Genomic DNA, 26242 nt, shown 5'->3' with positions numbered 1-26242 from the left:
GCATACATGAACTCGTAAAGCAAACAAGATGACTTAAAGCTGAGGTAGGCAAGTTAAGATTTTTTTTTTTTTGTTATTTGTTAAAATTCACTTCACATCCCAAACAATAAATCAATTGCTCCAACACAAAAAAAAATCCCGGAGCCACCCCCCCCCCCCAAGGATTGTGTGCTCAGCCCCCCCCTGTTCACACTGTACACCCATGACTGCATCCCCTAACATGGAGACAACTCTGTTGTGAAGCTTGCTTAGGGCACCACCATCATCGGGCTGATTTCAAACAGCGATGAGACTTCATATCAGGAGGAAATTAAAAATCCTGCAGAGTGGTGTACAGAGAACAACCTACTGCTCAATGTCAGCAAAACCAAGGAGCTGATCGTTTGATTTTAGGAAAAAGCAGGCAAAGACACACACTCCTGTCTATGTCACCGAAGCTGAGATGGCACAGGTGAACAGTTTTAGGTTCCTGCGAATCAGCTGGTGAAGAAAGCTCAGAAAAGGTTTTTATTTCTTAAGGAAACTTAAGAAGGGAAAATTCCCAGGTCTCATTAACTTTTACAGAGGCGCAATAGAAAGCATCATGACTGGAAACATCACCAGCTGGCATGGGCAACTGGCATTCCAGGACCAGAGGGTTCTGGAGCAGGTGATTAAAGCTGCTCAGAAGATCAGTGGTCACAAGCATCAGTGATATCGGTGAGGTGCCTGTGCAGAGCCCAAAGGATGCTAAAAGACATTAACTACCCAGCCACAGCCTGTTCACCCTGCTGCTGTCTGGCAAGAGATACAGAACTATCTGCTGTCATACCACCAATCTTCAGAGCAGCTTCTTTCCTACACATTAATTCAACCTCAACATCCCAATTGAGTGAAGAGTTATGTGGGGTGATTAGGTAATACCTCTGACACACCCACCAAATGAGGAAACCTGGAAACATAGCAAAACTTTTTAAATCTGAAAACTCTGGGCACCATTTTGCTACACTTTAGAGGCTGAACGACATGTGTCCTCAAAATGCTGTGTAAAAGGCTTTGAGGTACATTTTCTGTCATTTGGTGGGCGTGTCAGAGGTGTTACCCTATCAGCAGCGAGGTGTATATAAACCCCACCGTATTTAAAAAGGCAGTGCAGTGCGCGTCCCAGGAGATCGGCACTTTACTGAGTGCTCTCTTATGGTTTACACTGAAATCAATGCAGCAGCTCATGCAGAGGGTGATGCCATCAAATTTATTTACTACCACTCCCCATCTACTGCAGCACTGACAGTGCGGTATGATCCTTCATCTTCTCCAGTCTGCATGTCAAAGATACTGAACCCCTAATTGCTCCTGTGTGTGACTGTTTCTGATGAGCATTTGGCACCTTAGCCTCTGCCATCAGTGTATGAATGTGACGTAGTGTAAAAGCTCTTTGAACGGTCAGAAGACTAGAAAGGCACTATACAAGTACAGACCGTTTACATGTTGTCACAGCAAACAAAGCTGGCATGCAATATTGACATCTTCATGAACTGTAACAAACAGCCTCCATTTAGACTTTGAGGAGAGGTCTCATATGCTGGCAAGAGGTGTTGATGAAAGTGAAATAACAAAAGCTGTATAGTAGTCACGTCATCAGTTCTGTATATTGTGTGGAAATTACAAGAATGGCATGAAGTCTTCCTGTGTGTTTTCATTGCTGACAAACAGCAAAGACGATTCCTGGGGCAACCACTTTATTAATGTTTGGATCACAGCGTGTGCCTTAAAAAATAAAAATAAAAACTCTGCAGACAAATGAGAATCTTCAAACTATCGTAAATAAAAATGTGCTAATTTGTTAGTTTGTCCAAATAAAATCAAAGCATATCAAGGTTCATACTGAGAGGATGATTAGTAAACTTTAAAAGTATCAATTCCCAGTGCTCTCTTACTAACCACTTCAAGGGGATAGAAATTAGGAGAGAACGTGCAAACAGGATTTTCTACTCTAGGAAAAATCTCCAAGGCAACCTGTAGAGACAGGAGTGACAACTAGAGCAGATTTCTCCAGACAGAGACCTGGCGTTTAGTGGGCTTGTGACTGTAATTCCTCACTATTGTTGGTCCTCGAAGCACCAGACAGACTGCTGTGGGTGGTCTTCCCACTTTAAACTCCCCTTTAGCCTCCAGCCTCTTGCTGCTGGCCCGGCAGGTGCTTTTTATTCACAGTGAGACGCAACATGTGTTTTTACTATGTTGCCTTATTTTACAAGCTGTTAAACAACATGTTAACTTGATCCCCTGTGCGCTCCCGTCAGGACTGCGGAAGCTGCCGTTGAAAAGGTAGGACGTTTTAACGATGATAAACTTGTGTTGTCACTTCATCCTTATTGGTGTGGGCGTCTGTTTTCATTATATATTAGCACCGTACTTACTATATGTTTGTACTTGTTACATCCTCTATGTGACCATCCCAACTGTGGTTTGTGTTTTTTTGTGTGGTTTGAACTTTGAAAATAAATCTGTGATCAAATGAACATGAATTATTTGGTTATCAAAATAAAAACCACGTGCAGGACTGTGTCTTTGTGTTCACAATACTGAGATACCTTATCATAAATATTTAATCTTGTATATTTTATTATGGGTGCAGTTTCATCAGACTGTGAAATAATACATCATCTGTGCGTATTGTTAAAAAAAGACTATTGTTTTACCTTGTGATTTTCTGACTAAAAACAGTAGTATTAGTTTTTTTTTTTTTTACCATTTTCAGCTGCTACTTTTGTGTTTTCCAGTCAAGACCTGTCGTATTTACCTTCACCAGAACACAAAAAAAAGTAAGAAAGAAGCACTTAGTCACTAGATCCCAAAAAGCATCTATACACTAAACATTTGCAGCCATTTTCTTCCCCCTAAATATTTTAAGGACATTGTGCAAGGACAACAGTAAAGTAGAGTGCAAAGGGGACAGAACAGCAGACTATACATGTCACACTGCAACCATTCAAGTGGTGTGTGTATGTATGTATGTATGTGTGTGTGTATGTATATATGTGTGTGTGTGTGTGTGTGTGTATGTATATATATATATATTGTTTGGGTCTCCTGCTGGTGAGAGGTCATAATTAGTGTGTGTGTATATATATATAAATATATACTAATTATGACCTCTCACCAGCAGGAGACCCAAACAACGATTTAGTTTTGCTGTTTCAATGTAGCAGTCTTCCATATTTGAATCTTTGTTTTCTCAGCTTTCCATTAAAACATTTAATCAGCTGGACATGTTCAGAACTTCTCCTTTAAGACCATCAACCCCTATCTTAGTTGCCCAGTATTAATCTTGTGTTTTCATTCCAAATGTATCAGAACATTACAGTATATCTTTAAACCGTTGACCTAGTTTCATTAACTGTAGCATTTTGCACACTAGCAGTGCACTTCACACCCTGTTTATTTTTATTTTAGGTATTTATTTATTTATCTGACATGCTCCGGCAATCCAATGTGCAATAAATACAAAAAGGGGTAAGATTAAAATACTGCCATACGTTGGTCATCATGTAGAAAAGACTTAAAGAAATAAGAACTGAAATATGGAGCACTGATCAGTTTTACTGTTATACACAATAATAGAAAAGCAAGTAGATGCTTATTTGGAAGAGGTGAATGTGAAATAATTCTTGGAGAAACGGTTTGACTGTCTTAATATCTTGTGTCTTACTGTGTTTTTGCATTTTTTGTTTTGCTATTGTAGAAATGTGATGATGCATGCATGCATGTGTTATACCCGCTGACCCCTTGTTTTCCTCTCTAGGACTTTGCCTTGCTGCCTGAGAAAGACAAGACGCCCCTCATTGAAGGAGGGGTGACACTCAGCGGTGGTCAAAGGGCTCGACTTGGCCTGGCAAGGTACTTCCTGTCACACCTGAGCATCTGTCTAAATAATTATACTTTGATTTCCAACCTTTATGGGACCATGTCGTTTTGCAATGGTCAAAAATAGAACATGATGTATTATTCCAGTTGTCCTGGTAAAACATACATACAGGTAAATATAGCAAGTAGTGAGTTGTTTTTCTTGGCTTTTTACTAGATCATCAATTTGTTTACTAGAATCTGCAGTATGTTAAGGTTAAATGAGGTACGGGAATTTAACTCCCTTTGTTGTTTAAGAATAAGTTCAAAGGGCCAATATATCAGCTGCTCCGTAATGCACGGATCAGTGAGCTTCTAATGGAAAATAACCGGCTGAAGGTTGGCAAACACACTTTAGTTCACACCAACATCAATATTAAAGCCATAAACAAATCTCCGTTATAAGTATCATCATCATCATCATCATCACTAGCACTTTCAACGTAATGGGTTCATTCTTTGTAACCCAATAAAACCATCTACTAAACAACATTTACAAGTATCTAGGACGTGACATCTTTGGCAATGCTCCAAGCTACAATGTTGGTTCCTAACAGTGTGTAAAGAATCGAGCCTTTATAAATGATTGTAACCAAGCCAAAGCTGATAACCATCACCTATCATTGTTATCTGTGTTTGTCTGTCTGCACAAAGTAATGTGCAGACTATCAAGCTTTCTAAGGCCTCAGTAAAGCTTTATTACTCAATTAAAGCTATGTGTAGATTACAGCAGTCAGACACACTCATATTTCCATGCATTATTTATTGATTTAGTGTCCTGGCATCAATTTGTCGCTGCTCATTGATTTTTGGCTTCTGTCAACACTGTAAACACTCACTGGAATTGATTTTTTTTTTTTCCCACAGGGACCTGACTTCCCCATTTACAGTTTCCCCTCTTTCTCTGTGAACATTGCTTTCTGTTTTTCCTTTTCTCATACCAACACATGTTTTTCTCACTACATGTTATTTCTCACACATTCTAACATTGCCTTTCAACCTCTGTCTGTCTGTGTGTTTTTTCCTTCAGGGCAGTGTATAAAGATGCAGACCTCTACCTGCTGGATGCACCTTTCACCCACCTGGACATTGTGACGGAGAAAGAGATCTTTGAGAAGTGTGTATCCCAACAGAGAGTCTTTCATATGGTGGTGGTGGTGGGAGTGGTTGAGCTAATGATTAAGTTCAAGGTCAAGGTTATCTCTTGTTGTGTCAGACACACTCAAGTTGACAGTGGTGAGATGCGGCTGCTTCATCACACTGTAACCTTTTCAGGAAACGGGAGTCGAGCAAAAGGGAATTATCCTTTGATGGAATGTGGACTTTGACAATCTGTCAAATGGGAAAAGCAGGCAAAATGATTCCTAAATGAATATTTTAGTTATGTAGTCAAAGCCTATACACAGTCGTGATAATAAACACATACAGTAGCTTGTTTATTTCAAGTGCTGGTTTGTCTTTTGTTCTTGTTTTTTTTATACATATAAACAAACACAGATCTTTAAAAATATGTAAAACTTGACATAAGTTGACAGCTGATATTTGTTTTCTCTCGGTGTCACTGCACAGATGTGTCTGTAAACTTATGGCCTCCAAGACACGTATTGTGGTCACCAGCAAGTTGGAGCATCTCAAACGAGCAGACAAAATCCTTCTGCTGCACAATGGAGATTGCTACTTCTACGGCACCTTCTCAGCGCTGCAGGCCCAGCGCCCTGACTTCAGCTCCCTCCTCCTCGGCATGGAAGCTTACGACAACATCAATGCAGAGAGGCGCAGCTCCATCCTCACAGAAACTCTCCGCAGGGTCTCCATAGATGAAACCGCTGGCTTCCGAGGCCCAGAGCCAATTCGCCAGTCGTTCCGCCAGCCACCGCCTCCGGTAATAGTCTCTGGATCCCAAGGCCATGTTGGAGGTGATGGCTACCCAGAAAAACGCAAACAGTCCCTCATCCTCAGTCCCCTGGCAGCTGCTCGCAAGTTCTCCTTCATCGGGAACTCCCAACAAACTGCAAATACACCTCAGTCCATGACGATAGAGGACGGGGTTCGTGAACTTTCTGAGAGGAAATTCTCTGTAGTGCCTGAGGATGATCAAGTAGAGGAGGTGCTTCCGAGGGGGAACTTGTACCACCATGGGTTGCAGCACCTCAATGGGCAGCGGCGGCAGTCTGTCCTGGCTTTCATCACCAACTCTCAGGGCCACGAGCGCAGAGAGCAGATGCAGTCCTCCTTCAGAAAAAAGCTATCCATCACGCCTCAGTGTGACCTGGCATCTGAGCTGGACATTTACGCCCGCCGCTTGTCAAAGGACAGCATTTATGACATCAGTGAGGACGTGGATGCAGAAGACATGGAGGTAGAGCTTTTTTAGATCCTTTTTCAGGGCACAATAATTGTATAAGATACATTTTTATGTTTACGCTTCCAGAACAATGACTACAATTCTTGATCTTGTGAAGACCCACAAAATGTTCTTGATGTGTTATAATAAAGTTTAGCTGGATTTTCACAGCAGGTCATTTTACTTGGGTCCATATGTAAAAGAGCAATTCTGTTTCTTCACAGAAATGCTTCGTTGATGAACGCGAGAACATCTTTGAAACTACCTCATGGAGCACTTACCTACGTTACATCACCACCAACAAGAGCTTAGTCTACGTCCTTATTTTTATTGTTTTTGTCTTCATCCTTGAGGTAAAATCACTGCCGTTTTATACTTTTTTTTTTTTTTTTTAAACGTTATGTGAATTTAACTGGCAACAAATGTTTCTGTTTTTCTTTACACCAATAGGTAGCCGGTTCAGTCATTGGTATTTTCCTCATCACTAAGTAAGTGTCAGGTTTTATGTTCCTTGAGACACTGAGACTAAACAGCAGAAGACATTAGTATGGGATTAGAGCAGTCTCATAAACATTCACAAACAAAGGTCAAGATTGTAACTTGTAAAACACATCACACCAACAAATGTAGAGGGATTTGTTTTTGGATCCGTGTCTGCCTCTAATTTACATCTTGTGTATATATATATCATCATTTTTACATTGACTTTTTATATCGATTTCTCAATGGAAATATATTTGTGCATCTCCACCTAATTGTTTCACACAAAATCCACAAATGTGACAATCACATTGCACAGGTACGGATCCAGATACAAATCACATCACACAATTACAGACATGAGTCACGTGACATTTTACAAGTCAGGCATTTTGTGTGAAACAGCACAGTAGAAGATTCTCAAAAGAATCCACACAAGTAGGTGGAGATGCACAGATATATTTCCATTGTAAAATGCTACGTTGATGTACAAATGTTGAAATACAAGTTGTGAATTAGAGGCACAGATACGAATTATGCTTTTGTTGTAATTCTTATAATAAAGTTCCACAGAGCTTTTTGTCCCCTCTACAAGACTAACTTTTAAACAATACCATATATGTTTAAATATGTTAATATTAAATATGTTAAAATAGGTTTAAATAGTCAAGTAAATATTCTGAGGAGCTTGTGTTTTAAAATGTAGGATTTTCTAAATAAAAGATTCCTTATGAGTCGTAAGTTCAGTGTTTGTGTTTTCCATATTATGCATGCATATGTCCATCATTAAGTCTTTTGGGAACTGTTATATTAAAGATTCAAGTGCTGTATGTGCCTCCTGACTGGCAGGGCTACAGTGTATTTTGTGTCTATTTTTTTTTTTCATTCAGTCCATGTTTCATTCCCAATCCTTTGCTCTGTTCTATCAGAACGATCTGGAAGGACAGCACCAGCCCTTCAACACCCAACTACATTGATGGGCAGCACTCCAACACCTCGTCGCCCCCCGTCTTCCTGGCGATCATCGTCACACCTACCAGCGCCTACTACATCATCTACATCTATGTTGCCACATCGGAGAGCGTGCTCGCCTTAGGATTCTTCAGGGGTCTCCCATTAGTGCACACATTACTCACGGTGTCCAAAAGACTGCATGAACAGATGCTTAGCGCTGTAATACGAGCCCCCATGGCTGTGCTCAACACTATGAAGACAGGTGATTTTCTCAGTTTACTTTCTTAAAATAGCCGAAAATGTAAATATCGAACATGTTGTGGTATGGTATCCTTAGTTTTTTCTAGTTTGGTTTTTTGTTTACCTGTAAAACCACATCTGTTTGGCCATATTAAATGCCATATTAATGCAATCCTTCACTACAGTGCTAGAGTTTTTCCTAATTTCTTCCAGGCCGGATCATGAACAGATTCACCAAGGACATGGCTACTATAGATGACATGCTGCCTCTGGTGCTGTTTGACCTCATACAGGTATTTAACCAACTCAATGGATGACGGAGCAGTGTTTCAAAATAATAATAGGGCTACATAGCATAAATGTATCAAAGTATTTCCCAACTCCACTACAAATGTCACATGGAGGTAACATTAAGGCTATAAAGTTAGCATGCTGCACTTTAAAATTTTCATCTGTGTATCTTATTCCCATATAAACATGACAAACAGCTGCCACAATGAGAGTATCACTAAATGTTTGTTAAATGTGAAGCTGGTGTGAACTGATGTTTACTGATTTCAACATTAGGTTACGTGACTAATGTTATATACATCATAAGGCACTTACCTGTGCAAGAAATATAACACAAACCATTGAAGCATCAGCATTGAAGTTTCAAAATCTCCTCGGTCTTTCAAATGTTGCACCGAAGTTCTCTCAGGTTTTAAAGAAAGAAAACAAATTATTTTCTTTTAGCTTATTGTTTACTCTTAAAACTCTTACTTCTGTTGTCCAAATCAGGTCTGATTATTCTTCTCTTTTTTTCCTCCTCACAACAGCTGACATTGATTGTTACGGGTGCCATATTCACTGTGTCCATCATGCGGCCTTACATCTTCATCGCTGCCATCCCATTAGCTGTCATCTTTGTTGTCCTCAGAAAGTACTTCTTACGGACTGGACAGCAACTCAAGCTACTGGAGGCTGAAGGTGAGAGTCGAGCAGGAATTGTGGATGTGTGACTATTATAGGAATAGTGCAATGACTTCTTTTTGTCAGTGCGAAGAGACCGAAGGGACAAGCAAAGGAAATACTGTTTCTCATCATAGCGTTGCATGAAAAGTAGAGTACTGATTAAGGAGACTAACCTTCTCATTCACAAGACAAATATGCATTTATAATATGTAAATTTGTCCTGCTGATGCGTTTGAAGGAAGCCATCTTCCCTCTTGCGTAAAAGTCTGAATTTCTGCCAGCATCAGGGGCGTTGTTCTTTAGCTCTAGAAAATCTACTCCTTAAATCAAATTACATAACGTATTTTATTTGACAACCTTAGAGAGCGGAGAAGGGATCGGCAAATATTCAGTAATGAGTAAAAGTGATGAGTAAAAGTGAGAACATGGTAGGAAAACCAATAGACTGAACAGAGGAAGCGGGACTTGGGGGGCAGACACCGCAGTCATCATAACTGCCTGTCAGCAGGCAGAGTTGGTTGATGGCCCAGGGCCAAGAGGGCCAAGAGGGCGAAGAACAACAAAAACAATGACAGAGGAAAGGTTGAAAGAGAGGATGAATGGGCTGCCTCAGAGGGGCAGGAACATTTAAAGGAAGTGAGGCGGGGTAAATAAAATACTCCAATTAGCAAAGAGTTTGGTATCTCAGTGAAAAGAATTAAGATATTTTTTAAAGCTTTTACACATAGATACTTGAATTTGCTTGTTTGAGCTCTTCAGTAAAGATTCTGGGCGGTATTCTGTCTGTGTGGCAGGGGAGTATCTTTACAAAAGTAAATGTGTGATGTGCACCAGTAGAATGGGAAGTGGAGATGTGCAGTGATGAGATGAGCAGAAAGTCGAGTAACATTTTATCAACTGCTGAGACCAGCATTATTGAACCGTATTTAGTTGTAGTTGACGCTGTCAAATCTGTGGATGCAGGACAATCTCATTAACAACTAGACCTGCTCCCCAAGTGAGAGTCTTGTAATAAGTGCTGTGTTGCAGAAATAGTCTGTCTGCTGGCATTGTTTTTTGGCACTAATGAGAAAGGTGATGTGGAAGCTGCTTTGACCAGTTTTCCCACAGTTCAAACCCCCAAAATCAATGTTTAAACCCTTCATATGGTCCAGGTTATCTGCCAACCAGGATTGAAAATATTAATCTCTAAATGTTCTGCCTCCAGCCCTGAATAATGGATGGATGAATGGAAATGTGTGCTGTTCAAAGCATTAATGAATTATTTAAAAAAAAAAAAAAAAAAAAACTGAGATCAAGATTAAATTTTATTTTTTGAGTCTCAATAACTACATAATTTAAAGATTTACAATATTGTATATGAAGATACTGAAAAACGGTTACATACATTACAGCACATTCATCTAAAAAAACATCCCTCTGATCAGATTTCAGTTCAGAAGTCATAGTGTGGTAGCCAACAGGACATTGCAGCTGTGTACAGCAGGAGGATGAGAAAACAGATCGCTGGATTGCTGACGAAGACACCACTCTGTGTTTTTTGGACTTCCCCGCTTTGCTCTCGATTCCGTCACCGAATGTGTGTTTTCGGTGATGACGGCAAGGTCTTTCCGGAGCCGCTGAGAGCATGCCGGTGTCAGACAGATGAGCCGAGCTGGGATTTCCTCCAACCCCATCCTGGCGTCGCTCCCTCTGGTGTCACAAGCAGCATGTCGGACAGTGGAAATGATGTGTATTAGTCACTCAAATGTTTATTAGAAAGTTTTAGCTTTTTGGCAGCATTGTTTTATTTACATTACTACCTCAAGTGTGTCCACAAAAAGTCCAACTACAGAGGATTATTGAAAGCAGAGAGAGACAAAATTTTTAAAATAAAATGACTCTAACTTAACTGTACCACAGAGCCAAATCAGTTTTTTGCCCAATCCTTCAATTAGTGCTGTCCTGCTCCTACTTTTGCCCTTTCACATCTCTCATTATCTTTAATCCTAGTCTGTTTTGCTCATTTGTTCTTTCTCACTTCTCTTCAGTTGCTTTATTGAAATTGACCAGCTGAACTAATATTTGCAAAGCATCTTAGAAAAAACCTTTAAACTATATATATATACTCAAACCTTCCAAACTTGTAAAATGTGTCCCTTCTCCTCTTCTGCAGCTCGAAGCCCCATCTTCTCACACCTCATAATCTCGCTGAAGGGTTTATGGACAATTCGGGCGTTTGGGCGTCAGACGTACTTTGAGATGCTCTTCCACAAGGCGCTGAACACTCACACAGCCACCTGGTTCCACTACCTGGCCACACTGCGATGGTTCCTCTTCCGCTGCGACATGATCTTCGTCCTGTTCTTCACTGCCGCTGCCTTCATAGCCGTGGGAACCAACCGTAAGTGAAGGGATGACAATGGGTAGATGAATGAAGGGTTGCATGTATGGATTTAGGATAGATTTTTGGATTCTCGGTTGATAAACAGACTTAGTTTAGAAGATTCAAGAATTAGGTAGGCTTTTCTCAACTTATAATGGATTTCATAATCCTACCTGCAAAGAGTATCTCCTGAAAATCTTGTCTTTGCTGACCTCTAGTGGTTTAACTCTTCACCTTGCTGCAGTAAAGTACAGGTGTGCTCCAAGACCTGTGACATAATTGTTGGGTGTGGTTACAGGTCTAACAGAGCACACCTCTGTCCATACCCTCTGGATGTGAAACATACGTGAAACTTTCAACCGGAGAGGGCAGCACTGCTTTTCAGCCTGGTGTTAAGTTAGTCTTTGAAGAGCAAGTCACTCAATTCCCAAAAAAACAAAGGGGAAACATTTCCTCAGTTCCCCAATAATGTCTAGCCATTCAATAGATTATCTGCCACCAAGCAAATACAATGGTAGTGAATGAATTTTACTTCGTCGCTCAAGGCACTGAAACATTGGAAAATACTGCTACTAAACTTTCTACCAAAGAAATAGTCCAAAAGAATGTTTTGAAACAAACACATATTTATTCACCTTCATTTTGAATATCAAAAAAATGTAAGTCTATAAAACTGAAAGTATCCAAAATTACAGTGAGTGTAATGGCAGGAACAAAAAACTGTAGTGTGGGATTTTGCAAAAACTGACTACATTAACAAAAATCGAGCTTTAGATCAGGCAGGCGACGAAGTCGAGCTCAGCTCAGAGTATTTGCTGCTGCTCTCTCTGCCTCAGGCGTTCCATGTATGCACATGGATGGGCAGGGAGGTGCGCTCTCCCTGTCTTATGGCTTTTCACACAGGCACGTGGACGGGCAGAGATGTTCCAGAACAGAGCCACACCTACCAAGGAAATCAAAATAACACAGTCACGTCGTTTTCATACAGCAGGGATTTATGTTCTAAATGAGGTCAAACTGAGAAAACGGCAGCAAACCTCAGTTAACAAGGGTGCTGTCATTGTGTGAGTGGGGCCTTAAAGGGAATGAGAGTAGAAGTAGTACTTTGTACACATAAATCTGAGAAAGGCGTGAGGAACATCTCAAAATGCCAGTAAGTTAGTCTGCAAACATGTTAGTATTTCCACCGGGCCGATCTAATGAAGAGGTCTTATCTGTGTATTACAGTGTGTGGAGTCAGATATCAGGATCATAACAGACAGTTTGTCTGTGGAATCTGATCAAAACTGTTGGAATGCCACAGGATAAAAAGTCATGTACAAAAGGAAGTGTGTGTGTGTGTGTGTGTGTGTGTGTGTGTGTGTGTGTGGTTTCGATTAAATAAATGGGAAACACAAGTACACACAGACCCGTGCGCAAACAAACATGCATGTTGTTTCATCAAACCCTGTGTTTATTTTGAGAGTAGATTATAGGGTAATTTCACAGCTCATTTGTTTCAAATAGAGCCAATAGAAGAGCTGTAGTACTTGAGTGCTGCTCTGACATCAGAGAGAGCAGCTTTGATTGGACAATACTGATGAGTGCGTACGTGTGTGTGTGTGTGTGTGTGTGTGTGTGCGCGCACTCGACAGAGGACAAACCAGGGGAGGTTGGCATCATCGTGGCCCTAGCCATGCTCATCCTGGGGACTTTTCAATGGGCTATCATCACCAGCATCACTGTAGACGGACTGGTATGTGGAACACACACACACACTCAAGACACGACTAGCATTAAAATACCACACAACCAATGGCCATTTAAGAGTGTGTCAAGCGTTACAAAAACACACATAGATGAGGATTTGCTAAACATGTATGGGTTCGTTTTTTAACACCTGTGTCCACAATGAGATCTCTGCAACTAGTTCAGAATGTTTCTGCCCATCTGGTGTTCAACCTTCCCACATTTTCCCACACCACACCAGTTCATTCACTGTTCATGACACCGACTCCCTGTTGAAGTTTGCATGCAGTTTAAAACTTTGGTGCTGGCCTTTCTGCCCCCAAAACACAACAAAAAGCCTCTCTGGACATTTGGCTGCCCCGCTGCAAAAAGGATCCTGTGGTCAAAACTCTTCTTGGTTTTGGCCCCAAAATGTGGAAGGAACTCTCAGTTGAAGTTAGGATAGCAGAGCGACTGCACATCTTTTACTGTAGACTGAAAACCCAACGACTACACTTCAAAAACCCTTGCTTGTTAGCCGTCTTATTTCCTAAAGAAAGGGCGAAGGCAAAACGCAACTCAGACTTTCTACTGGAAGTCAATGAGCAGGTCCTCTGGATCAGTGGATTTCCCCCCATATTTTTACACAATTTGGAAACACAGTCCCCTCCACTCTGCAGTCTTATCACTTTTTTAAAAACTGTTGGCCTTTGAATGATACAGACAGTGTGCTACCTCAGTGACACAGGATGTCACCAGACGCTTATTTTAAACAGCCAGACAATGACAGCCATGACAATGAACCCCAAATTACTTATCATATGTGCTTGGGGTCATTTTGGATAAAAACGTCCATCAGAGTCATTTAGTGTAATGTAATTAATACAGATATGAGGGCTTTTGGTAATAGAACGTTGCTTTTCTCTGTCTTACAACCCCTTACCATTATTCAAGGCGGATTGTAGAGGGCGAGGGTAAAAGGAAGAGCAGGGTATCTCAGCAGTTTGCAGCAACTCCCTGTGTTTAGTTTGCTTTTGCTGAAACATTACTTGACTAAGTAAACTATCTGTAAAATGTCAGTCTTTCATGATCTAAGTTAACAGTCCTGTTTTCAGCCTTATGAAAATGTATGTTTCAGAAATTTCAATGGGTTTTAATAGGATTTATTTAGCAGATTAAGCTGGAAAAAATTATCCTTTAAGAAACACCTTATCTTTCATTTGGGAAAATAATTCAAACTGGTTTCACAAGAACTATATTTCAGTCAAAACAAAAAGACGTACAGCAGGATATAAACAAGGTGCTGATTTACAACAGAAAATCAGAATTTATTCTACTGTTGAATATCAGGAGCAGTGGTGATCTGTGGTTGTAGAAAAGCCGTCATGTGATGGAAAACTTCACCAGACAAGCTTAGAAATAGTTTTGGAAAGGTGCCTCAACAACTTAATGGAGAAGAGTAGTAGACTGCATTTATAATGGGGTAACTCCCAGCAATCCTCAGCTCTCCTCTCTCTCTCTCGCTATCTCTCAGATGCGTTCAGTGGATCGGGTGTTCAAATTCATCGACCTGCCATCAGAGGAGCCGCTGCCTGGGAAATCCAGAGGTAAAGGAGGCCCAGATCTCATCATTGACAACCCTCATGCCCAAGAATGCTGGCCCAGTCACGGCCACATGGATGTCAAGGGCCTCACTGTCAAATACACGGAGGCTGGACGCGCAGTGCTCAGCGACATCTCCTTCTCTGTGGAGGGTGGGCAGAGCGTAAGTCCATAGTGATGGGTAAAGAGTGTGTGTGACTGGATTTTAATGAAACTTGGCAGAGTGATACATGTTAGCTCTGCTTCGGGTTTTTAAAACACAGATTAGCCCAAGAGGGGCGCTGCTATTAAAGGGTCAAGCAGGGTCATAGAAAGGTTGTAGCAAGGTGACACGCTGTCCAGCTGGAAGGCTGTGTAATGTGTGGAGACATGTTTACTGTTTGCTTGTTTTTATTTGTTTAAATCTGCTATAATCATTGTTTTTATTTTAACACTAGATCAAATGACTGTGTGTGTGATCATTATCACCACTTCTGCAGTTCTCTTTAATTCTACTGAATGATTCAGCGACTTGCAGCTCATTATTTTGGTATTCTGGCTGCAAATTTATGGTTTCAGTCTCACTTTGCTCATCATTGTCATTTCCAGATGCAGCTTAGTAGCTTCAGTAAAGAACTGATTAATTAAAAAAAATAACTGGAAAAAAAAAATTTTTTGGCAGAGATTCCAGTTTTTATTATCGTTTATCAATATTCAAATAAACAAAATGTCATTCCTGTCTGGGGCCAAAGTACAAACAAAACCACAAACCATGCAACACAATATAGACAAATTGGCAAGACCATAGGGGAGTTATGTAAATAACAACAAAACGTGATTAAAATTAAATGACTAAATGAACAAGCACAGCGTGAGTAAAAACAACAGCAATAACATTAGTGACCAATGCTTAAATTATTTCTGCTAGAAAACACTTTTTTTCAAACTCATACATGCACTCATACATGCACTCATACTGACACTCGTATATCCCTTGTATCTGGATTTCTAAAGCCTTATGCTATTTAATTAGGGCAGATGAAGTCAGGTAGTAGTGGCCAAATAGCTTTTCGGTGGAAAGAGAGAAAACACTTATTAACCGCTCTCCCCCTCTCTATGCTCCTGGCAGTTATTATAGTCCGTATGAGCTCCTCGTAATGAATCCTGGAGGACAGCAGAGTTCAGTAAGTGTCAGCACTTTAGGCTCATCCTATTAGCTACTGTATGGCCTCTTGATAAATGGGCTAATTGATGCCGCAAGAATAAGGACAGAGCTTTTAGACTGTTAAACACCTCAAGGCAGCAGAGCCATTAGTGTACACAGTATTCTCCAGGTATGCATACTTTGATAGATGCATGCACACAAGGACACCAGATGCAGCATTTCTAGAACATTGTGAATTAGTCAGAGGTCACATCATGCTTTTTTTTTTTTTTCTCTTTCCTTTTTTGTGTTATATATACCTAAAGTCTACTCCCATTGGGAGTTACAATCAACAGTTCAATTGTAGCCCAGCCTTTACTTCCGTAACTTATCTGCTTCACTATGTAACGCTCGCCTAGTGGCTAGTGTGTGTGAGTTGCAACACACACAGTGACGAGACTTCATGTTTGTTTTGGATCACACTACTTTGCTTGTCAGGACCCGCCCCACTGTGCTTCTGACTGACTAATTTATGTCTCCTCGTGTCCTCAATCCTCGATCCTCTGCCTGTGATCTGGAAATCAATCTCGCGCCATCTTGAAGGACATCTCAATTCCTAAAATGCACCTCGCGGATCGAAGAGGCGAGGAGGAATAAACTGAAATAATGAGAAAGGCCTTTGTAGTCCTTACATAGGTACTGTCCATGTGCAGCTCCCAACAAAGATTGAATAGAAGTGAGATGTCTCACTCGGTAGCTAAAAGAGAGCATTCAACACAAAGGGTGAAAAGAGATGTTACAGCAATGTGCAGTATGAAAGAAATATGGTGTTTTTTGAAAATTAAACTATGTAAACCTGTTCTGGTACAACCCTAAATAAAATTATGAACATAATATGACCTCTTTAATTAAGCTTTTTAATTACCTAAAAAGCTCTAAAGGTAACATTTATCAATTTTTTCTGTTCTGGGTGTGTGTGTAGATGGGTCTGCTGGGTCGAACAGGTTCAGGGAAGAGCACCCTGCTCTCCGCTCTGCTGCGTCTCGCCTCCACTGACGGAGATATCTCCATAGACGGCGTCTCCTGGAGCTCTGTCTCCCTGCACACATGGAGGAAGGCCTTTGGAGTGGTGCCGCAGGTACGTCTATGACTGCAGAACCGCTCTTCAACAAGCCACACGTGGCAAACACAGTTAAGATAAACTACAAAGGTGAAGGTGAATGAGAAAAGCATTTCAATCATATTTCAATAAAACTAATATCATTATGGCAATATATCTTTTTTTTATCTTAGATCAGAAACATAAACATCAAGAGGTCTTTAACCAAGTAAAGTTGATTCCATTTTCACTGGAAAGCAGCATTATTACTGCCATTGTAACTGATCCAAATTATTGTTATGAGAGTTTTAATTTCAAGGTAATTTTTCCAATCAAATCCCTTGACTGTGTTTAATTGTTTTCTCTGGTCTGCTTTAAACAGAGAGTCTTTATTCTGACCGGCACGTTCCGGATGAACCTGGACCCACATGGACGTCACAGCGATGAGGAGCTGTGGAGGGTAGCAGAGGAGGTGAGGTTCTCTTATATTTTCCTCTGCTGTCTGCTATCACATTGGTAATATTAGAGTACAAATAATGCAAAGAGATCAGTAAAGTATAGTAAAGTATTAAAAGTAAGAGGGTAGCTGAACAGGTCTTATAATGTATATCCAAACCAAAACAACACTAAATATGTCCTGCAGTGTCAGAATCTGCTTATTAAATGAAACCACAGTGTCAGTAGAAGAAAGGCTGTCTTTAACCTAATGGTTCAGGTTTAATGCCACATTCTTATTCAGAGATTTTTCTCTAGGAGTGAACCTGACCTCTGAGACAAATCTTCCCCTCCGTGTTGGTCAGTGGAGTGAATAGAAATCTGTCCTGTGTGTCCTCAGGTCGGTTTGAAGTCCGTGATCGAGCAGTTTCCAGACAAGCTGGACTTTCAGCTGGAGGACGGAGGCAACGTGTTGAGCAACGGACACAAACAGCTGCTGTGTCTCGCCCGCTCCATCCTCAGCAAGGCCCGCATCCTGCTGCTGGACGAACCCTCCTCCTACCTCGACCCCATGTCAGTATTAACGCAAAACTCTCTAATCACTGTGTGTGTGCGGTTATGTCTCAGTCGTAAATGTGTGTACAATAATCGCAAAATTATCTATATCTATATATTGGATTCAAAACCTCTGCTACTTGTCTAACTTTAATCAGAGACTTAATACAGCACTTTGTTGTGAGAAACCTGCAGACAGTCTCGGATAGACTGAGCGTCTGCATACACCTCCTGTCTGCCTGTGTTACTGCGGTCTCTTGGACATTTGTCTTTTTTGCTCCCTGTGTGGTTTTGTATAATGTACGTATGCACTTTATGCAAGCTTTAACAAACTGTGTGTGTTTGTGTGTGTTTCATCCTGTGAAATAAGGTCACAGTGCGGAGTCTGTCCGAAGTCACCCAAATCCAACATGTGTGGCATTCTTGTCATTGCATATGGTTGCAATCTAGAGTGCTTACAGTAATTCTGACCTACTGTATGGGGGTGGTGTGTGTGTGTGTGTGTGTGTGTGTGTGTGTGTGTTTGAGAGTAAGCATACGTGCAGAGGGGGGTCACAATGGTAATGAAGCTTATAATGAGCAATGTAGTTTATCCTGAGGCCAACGCTGCCTGCTCTCTTTCATGTCAGCCTCAAAAGGAACAGAACGCTAAGCTAATGTGTTAGCAGTAGAGAGAGACGATGAGGATGATCATGTCTGTTTGTGTGTGGGTGTGAGCAGAACGTTACAGGTCCTGAGAAAGACGCTGAAGCAGGCGTTCTCTGGCTGCACAGTCATCCTATCAGAACACAGAGTGGAGCCGCTGCTGGAGTGTCAATCATTCCTGGTAAGTTTCAGATTAAATAGTCATTTTTGCAGATAACTTCTGCTAAAATCGAGTGTCTGGTAAAGTCGAGTCTATTCTGCCCAGACAGTTTTCACAGTTTTATCAACATTTTAATGGTCAGGTGTTTGTAAAAGCTTTCGAAACTCAACCAGCTTTCATTTACGTAGCTTGCTGAAGTGATAAGAAATTAAACAGCACTCCCTTTTGATGGGTGTGGGTGTGCACACGTACGTTGGAGTATTTGTGTTGGAACAAGCAGCTGGCGTGATGGTAACATGAGGGAAGTGACCTCAGTGTTACTACAGAGTGAGAAGCGGTCACCAGGACTAAGAGCAATGTTTGTATTTATGTGATAAATATTTATATATGAAAATCTACCACCGATACCACCAGCTAGTAGAACCAAAGTACATTTTAGTACAGATGCTTTGGAGTCCTCCTGGTGTTTCAGTGGTTCAAGATGATTCTATTCAACATGTTTACACTCAGAAAACAAAAAACATTTTGACTTTCAATGTCTGGTTCAACTCCAAGGACCCTTTATCTACTGTAGTTCATGTTTCGTGTCACTCTCTACTGTCGACTCTGTAAGGCAAAAAAACAGTAAAACAAAGTAGGTTTTGCTTCAGATTACCTGAACTAAACCTGACAGCTGTCTTACTTTACTCAAAGACTTTTCTCACAGAACAGAAAATTCTGCAGTTGCATATTAGATGTGTTTGTTTATGGCTGTGAATGTAAAGTGGACCTAATGTAGGGAAGGTTTGATTTGTTTTGTACAAAGTGAAAGCTACCAATCACATCACAGCCCTCACACACTGAACACTGCATTTCCAGATTTCCAGTGATATTCAGATTTAGTATTTAATTTATGTGACTTTTTCCAGATATTTGAAAGCAAACTGAAAAGACCAATAGTTTATGCCAGTCATGACGTTTTTCATACAAAGACTGGAAAATAATTTACTTTACAATGAGTATCCTGCTTTATTAAATCTTAAACATCATATTTTCCAACAAAACTGATTAAAAGCCAAGATAAACAAATAACCAACTTCCCCTCCCTCCCGTCTGTCCAGATGATCGAGGGCAGCTCCATGAAAAGCTACGACTCCATCCAGAAGCTGCTGAATGAGACGAGTCACCTTAAACAGGCCATGAGCCCCGCGGACCGGCTCCGTCTCTTCCCGACCCTTCACCGCCTCAACTCTAGCAAGAGGGCGGCACCGCAGACCGCCAAGATCTCGTCCCTGCCAGAGGAAGCTGAGGACGAAGTCCACGACACTCGCCTCTAACTGGCCAGGCACACCAACACACACGCCAGTAACTCTAAGCAACGATTGAACTAGTGATACTGATAATTTGGGGTGGCCAAATTACCCCTGAAACAGCATGTAGATCACTATGGGATACTAAAACTCTCCACCAGTGCTCAGACAAATACTTTTATTCAATAGACAAAAATTAAATGTGTAAAGAAAATATAAATCCAGCTCAGGTTTTCCATCATTTTGACATAAAACAAAATTTAACTATTTATACTTTATAAAAATACACTTTTGACCATTATATATTTTTTTAACCCCCAAACACATACAGTATATTGTACACATGCAAATTAGCATATGGAGACACAAGTACAGATGACACACAGCAAACACATACATTAAAAAGAGCAAAGAGCATCTGGCTTCACACACAGCTGTTTGACATCCACTTTACTGTCCGATAACGAGGTTCATGTATGGAGCTCATTTACTGAAAGACATTTACACCAATATACAAGTGGTAGAGGGTGTTTTGCACATGTGTAATAAAATGTTCTATATCTGAATGTTTGTATGCTAACAGCCCTGCATATATATATTGAATGAACATGAGTCAGGTGTGTACAGTGCAGAATGCGGAGGCTGAGGTTACAGAAATAGAACTTTAATATTACAAGTGTGCGAAACTTAAGAGCAACTCTGCATGTTGACCTACACAGTACAACATAGCTGCAAGTTTAGAAAAGATATTAGTAAAAACATTTGTATGTCGCAAAAACTCTGCAGTTTGTCAAATTAAAGCATTTGTTGTAAATTAGAAAAATAATAATAAACCACAGTGTGTATGTGCTGCAGGATCTTGCTTCCAGAAGCATGGAAGATAAAATCCTCCACGTGAAAGGGACCCTGGGAGCAGAGCAAGATGTCTAACTAATGTGCCACTGACAAATTAAGCACATGACAACATGCCCCAAAATCTAATTGGACGCCTTGTTTGTTGAACCATTTCAAGTGCCTTTGCAGGTCGGGTGTTTTTGGGTCCCAACAAACAGTGTGAGGATTCCTACAGTTCAGTTCCAAACCATTGTATTTGCCTTGAAAAAGCATGACTTGTGTTGTTTATTTGCAATATTGTTTAAAAAAACATTTGCATTGGTTTGAACTAAGGGATTATTTCACTTCACTGAAGACTTCAGTCTCTTTAGATTGTTGACTGAACACAAAATAGCAGCCACTGTAGAAGTCTGACTTATTTATGCATCTTACATGACGGTGTGATCAGATTTGGAGCTTTTCTTATCTGTACAACTACAAAGTGTAGCTATGAGAATGACAAGCAAACAGACCAAAAGAACTCATCATAGCCATAGCAAGAACTTTACTGTTAACCATTTTAGCCTTTACCCATGCTAAAAAACAATCCAAAGCAGGAGTGGCAATAGAGCTTGCTCAAGGCACCCTGTACAACCATCAACCTTCCAGTTTCATTGAATAAGAATTGAATTGAAGTGAAGACAGCCTGTCTGTCACGTTGCAACTAGGGATGCATTGATCCGATATGGATATCGGATATCTGCCCTTTACTGACTCAAATTGTGTGTGTACTATGCAATGCGTTACACATAAAATAATGATTCCTGTCTCCTCCTCACAGTGAGGAATACTGCTTAATAATATTGCACCGGTAGAAGCCCAGGTACTGGTATCTGAATTGGGACTGAATAAGTTGCATCGGTGCATCCCTAGTTGCAACATAGGCTCGAGTCATTGTCGATTAAACAGATTCAGTAGTGCTAACTGTACTTCCTGCTGGCGAGTGTTCTCAGAAACAATGTCCAATTTGAATTAAATATCACACGACTTTGAAACATAAAATAAGTATTTATTGGATAAGGACAAAAATGTAATTGTGAGTTTCGCTACATAGTGAAACTGCTGCTACCAAGTTGCCCGCAAACTGACACAGAGACATAAATCAATCACCATATTGGTATACAAATCGACCAAAAAATTTTAATGCAAAAATCAGCTCTTCGGGGAATTAAGGCTGCAGCAGCAGCAGTTCTGCAGCTAAGAGTATGACTTCTACAGTGGCTTTATGTGGATTGTGCTAAAATATCTTGTGATTATTTGGTTTGATTATGTTTGGTTAGTCAGTCTGACCCTGCACTAACTTCACTACCGTCAACACACATAAACAGGAATAGTGACGCTGTTGGCTGACACTAGTCGAGTGATGACTCAGATACCCTTATCTGAATGCACTTTAGAGACACCCTGAGGTACTCATCAGCTTTCACAGTCAAAAGACTAAATGCTGTACAGTTTCCATTTCTCCATTAAATTAAGTATAAATGTAGAATTGTGACCTTTTGATAAAAAAGAATGCTTTTTACATACACTTTTCAGCCTCTGTTACTCAATGAATTATAGAGGCCAGTAATTCATCAAACTAATTTACATTCTATTCCAAATTAAATATATTTTTCCAGAGCCGCTGCTGTACTGTACAAACGCAAAGCAAACATTTAGCATTTCTTTGATTTCAAGCTCTATCTGTACTCGAAACTGGAAACCATTTTGACTCTTCCAACATCACTTTTATTTTCTTCGGTTGAGTGAAGAGCGTGTTGCTCCTTTCATACTGAATAATAGTTTTGTAAATCAGTGATGCAGAAAATTAAGGTACCATGTGTTAATGCCTTGATGTGTTAACTGTGACGATTTTTTTTTTTTTTACAGAGTATATTAAGTACTCATAGGAAAGTGTAAAAAAAAAAAAAAAAATGTATTTGTTCAATCAACTATATTTCCAGTAAAACTAAAGATTTTGAGAATGTAAATGTAGTTGTGTCATTTTTGTTAAACGCCAGCATCAATAATATTAAAAGAAAATGAACTTGGGCCTTGTTCACAAGGTATTTGTGGCTCAATCTGTGATGTAACTATTCTGACATTAATTCCCATTTCTTTATCATACACAACATGGCCAAAAGTATGTAGACACCTGAACGTCACAGCCAAGTGATTGTTGAACGTGAGATTCCCAAACAGTGGGTATTTATGTGCTGCTATATTAGCCTCCACTTTTCTGGAGTGTCAGTCAGGGTCAACTGTGGTGTTGGGTGATCAGGTCTGGCCCGCAGTCGGTGTTCCAGTTCATCCCAAAGGTGTTGGATGTGGTCGAGGTCAGGGCTCTGTGCAGGACAGTCACGCTCTTCCACAATAAACTGAGGAAACCATTTCTTTATGGACTTGGCTTTGTGCACAGAGGCGTTGTCATGTTGAAACAGGAAAGGGCCAAACACGAACTGTTGCTATAAAGTTTGAAGCACACTGTCTAAAATAACATTGTGTGGTGTAGCATTATAATTTCTTCTTCATTGGAACTGAAGGGCCTAGACAAAACCAGCCCCAGGCCAGAAGGACACAAATGTGTGTGACATTGCTGTCCATATATATCTGGCCATATAGTGTATATCTTGCTTTTCTGTGTCCGTGTTTTGTCTTGGTGATTTTAAACAGTGGTAAACGTCAAGTTTTGGCATTACAATCAAAGCACGACTGATGTTTTTCTATAGATTTTCTGTCATGAGAAAGATTATAAACTGTTATAATTCAATACTTAATACCAAGTGTACAGAAATTCCTCTATACTAATTGTACACGAAATTATACATTACATGCGCTCACGGACGACAAACACTGCAAACTTTGGAATTCCAACACGACTTCCCAACGAAGCAGTCAAATGTTTAACTTTTTTGTTTTTTTAAAGATCTTTCTATAGATGTCTCACCACAGTCAGTAATTTATTTTTGACTAGCTCCTTCATTTCCTTTTATGCATGACATTTTGTATGTGTATGCTGTACCAACAAAACACTTAATTTTGTCACTTTTCCAGAGTGAATGCACTACAGTCTCAAAACCTGCTTTTTATTATTATTATGTTAATTAATTTGTGAAATAAGCTCGATGATCATGTCCATTTTCTTTCCACCTACAGTTCTGGTAAAACTCACAGCTGAATGCAAACATTCCACATCTCTTCTCTGCAGATAGATGAAAAGCATTCTGGGAAATGTTTCAAATTTATTCAAGCCAAGAAAAAGGGAAAACTGGTACCACAATTTTTTTAATATAAGAATGTCAAGAAGGATTTTTACTTTATCCAAGAGAGTACTTAAAGATTACAACAAAAGATCCCAAACTTGTGCGCATTAGTAAAGAAAAGTCATCTTTTGGCTTCGGGGGCTCTGTAAGGTCCCGTGTTTGGCTAAAAATGAAAAATCCAGAAGAAAAGAACAGAAAAAGCCGGCTGGGGATTTTTAACAGTGCCATTTTAATGTTTGTGTTTGAAAGACAATTCTTTAAACTGCAAACAACTATCGTACAGATTAAAATCATAGGTTGACTAAAATCTCTCCTGTACATATGTATAGATATATATATATAAACAATGTCCGATTTAAAATAAAACTTGTCCTTTAAAAGTAAAAACATAAGAACAGTGATAATGGAAAGCAAAAAATAAAGTATGAATTACACAGTAGGGCTCAGCTGGGGTAAATTGAACATGACTCGGAAATGATGGACATTTAAAATATTTATTATGGCTTACAGTTGATTGAGGACATCCTGTGTTTATACAGTTCTATTACTTATTGCCACAACTCCTTCACTTTGAAACAAGTGAAGGCTTCAGAACCAAACTCATTTTACAAACATTATGTACAAGTTTTCTTTTTTTCAGCAGTTTTGCTTTAAGGTTTTGTCACTGTACAAGCGTCATACCACATACACCAATCTATAGAGCATTTAAACGTACTAATTCTTATTTACAAATATATTTGGTAAAACCCTGATTAATTTCAACAGTATTTAAACCAACCTTGCTATTTAAAGATAAAACACTTGAATATCTCAAATACTTAATAGCAAAAACAACAAAATAAAATAAAACCCAGCTTGTTTCTTTCTTTGATCCAAAAACACTTAACTAAAAGGCTGTAAGTACCTTCAGTTACTCTTCAATGTCCTTATACCAGTAGAAGTACAGTATTTCACTTTAAGTACACAAAAACACTGTCAATACTGTTTTGAGGCAGTTTCCACAAGTCAAATACTTTTGATCTCAACTCTTATTTCAGTAAATTCTTACACTGTATCCTGTCTGCTGAATACCATCACATAATATGCAGGTTGATACACTGGAATAAGGCAACAGTAAAGTAACCTGCTGCTTTACCTTCTGGTTTCCCCCCCACGTATAATCTTACCAAACCTAACGGTCAAATACTTCAAATACTGTAATTGAATAAAACTATGGTCCCCAAGTACACAACTGTAGTACAGTGTAACAAGTACGGATAACAAGTACAAATACTAAAAGTCAAAGGTCGTCAGGTACCAAGTCTTTACATCATGGAGGGAGGTTCACAGCGAGTCAAGGGGGAGATGTGGGGGAGGGGGAGGGGGGTGGGGGGTGGAGAAGATGTCTACTTGCTGTTGTTGTTCTCATGCAGGTCTCTGTGGAGGATCCAGATGTCCTCATGTGATTGGTTGTTGTCGTTGATGTTGTTGCGGTAGTAGTTGTTGCTGCTGCTGCTTGGGGGAGCCTGCTTTGTTCTGCTGCTGCTGTTGGTGCTTCTGCCGCGGCTGGGGGGCGTCTGGGTTCGGCCAGGGCTGCTGCTACTGTTATTGTTGCTGCTGGTGGCAGCAGTGGAGACTCGTGTCTGCTGCCCCCTGCTGCTGGGGACCGGGAGCTGTGATTTGGCACGAGGGCCTGAACGCCGGTCGCTGCTCTGGACGGCTGCCTGGGTGGAGCTGTGGCTGGACTGACGGATGACAGTCTGCACAAAGAAACACAGAATGGTGAGTTGGAGCCATTTTAATTGCTATTTCAGTTAGCTGCAGTTCTGTACATGCCAACTAGCCCCGTGTACACAACACGGAAGACATTGTATCTGTAGACATGCCCCAACTACAGGCTGATCAACATTAAGGCCGGGCTCCGTTAGAAAGAACTACTTCATATGATGTGTTGTCCGACCACATGTGATTGTAAAAGTGTATAGCTGGTCCAACACTCCCACTTCACGCAGTGATTGGCCAGGTTTGCTTGTATGTTGTTCCTCAAATGTAAGTCCCTTTGTATAAAAGCGTCTGGCAAATGAGTAAATGTTATCTAATGTAGTTGTTCAGAAATGGAAAAGAAATGCAATACAAATAATTCAACTGACTGTATTTTACAAGCCAAACCATGTTGTCAATTTCCTGTAACGCCAAACCAATGGAGCTAAAAGAGGTAGTAATGACATATTGTACAATCGTACAGTCTTAAAACTGCTACTACTGGACAGGTTTGGACAATTATGTGTGAGGTAACACCAAACACACCAGA

General features: G+C 40.2%; 2 protein-coding genes across 2 annotated transcripts in view; one reads left to right on the top strand and one right to left on the bottom strand.

The window, feature by feature from the left end:
- Positions 1–19864, top strand: part of cftr (CF transmembrane conductance regulator) — a 36145-nt gene extending 16281 nt beyond the window's left edge. The window contains exons 12-27 of the mRNA XM_038706372.1: positions 3785–3879; positions 4916–5002; positions 5455–6244; positions 6454–6582; positions 6680–6717; positions 7639–7925; positions 8117–8196; positions 8722–8872; positions 11013–11240; positions 12857–12957; positions 14464–14694; positions 16637–16792; positions 17136–17225; positions 17589–17761; positions 18464–18569; positions 19649–19864. Coding sequence (XP_038562300.1) covers positions 3785–3879; positions 4916–5002; positions 5455–6244; positions 6454–6582; positions 6680–6717; positions 7639–7925; positions 8117–8196; positions 8722–8872; positions 11013–11240; positions 12857–12957; positions 14464–14694; positions 16637–16792; positions 17136–17225; positions 17589–17761; positions 18464–18569; positions 19649–19864 — 2958 coding nt within the window. The remainder of the gene's footprint in view (positions 1–3784; positions 3880–4915; positions 5003–5454; positions 6245–6453; positions 6583–6679; positions 6718–7638; positions 7926–8116; positions 8197–8721; positions 8873–11012; positions 11241–12856; positions 12958–14463; positions 14695–16636; positions 16793–17135; positions 17226–17588; positions 17762–18463; positions 18570–19648) is intronic.
- A 4294-nt stretch (positions 19865–24158) lies between these two features.
- cttnbp2 (cortactin binding protein 2) overlaps positions 24159–26242 on the bottom strand; it is a 93155-nt gene continuing 91071 nt past the window's right edge. The window contains exon 23 of the mRNA XM_038706031.1: positions 24159–25691. Within this exon, the coding sequence (XP_038561959.1) occupies positions 25338–25691 (354 nt within the window). The 3' untranslated portion in view covers positions 24159–25337. The remainder of the gene's footprint in view (positions 25692–26242) is intronic.

Source organism: Micropterus salmoides, unplaced genomic scaffold, assembly GCF_014851395.1.
Source record: "Micropterus salmoides isolate LMB-PRFRI ecotype aquatic unplaced genomic scaffold, ASM1485139v1 Ms_hic_scaffold_8, whole genome shotgun sequence".
Taxonomy (NCBI): Eukaryota; Metazoa; Chordata; class Actinopteri; order Centrarchiformes; family Centrarchidae; genus Micropterus; species Micropterus salmoides.
This window is presented reverse-complemented; position numbering and strand designations above follow the sequence as displayed.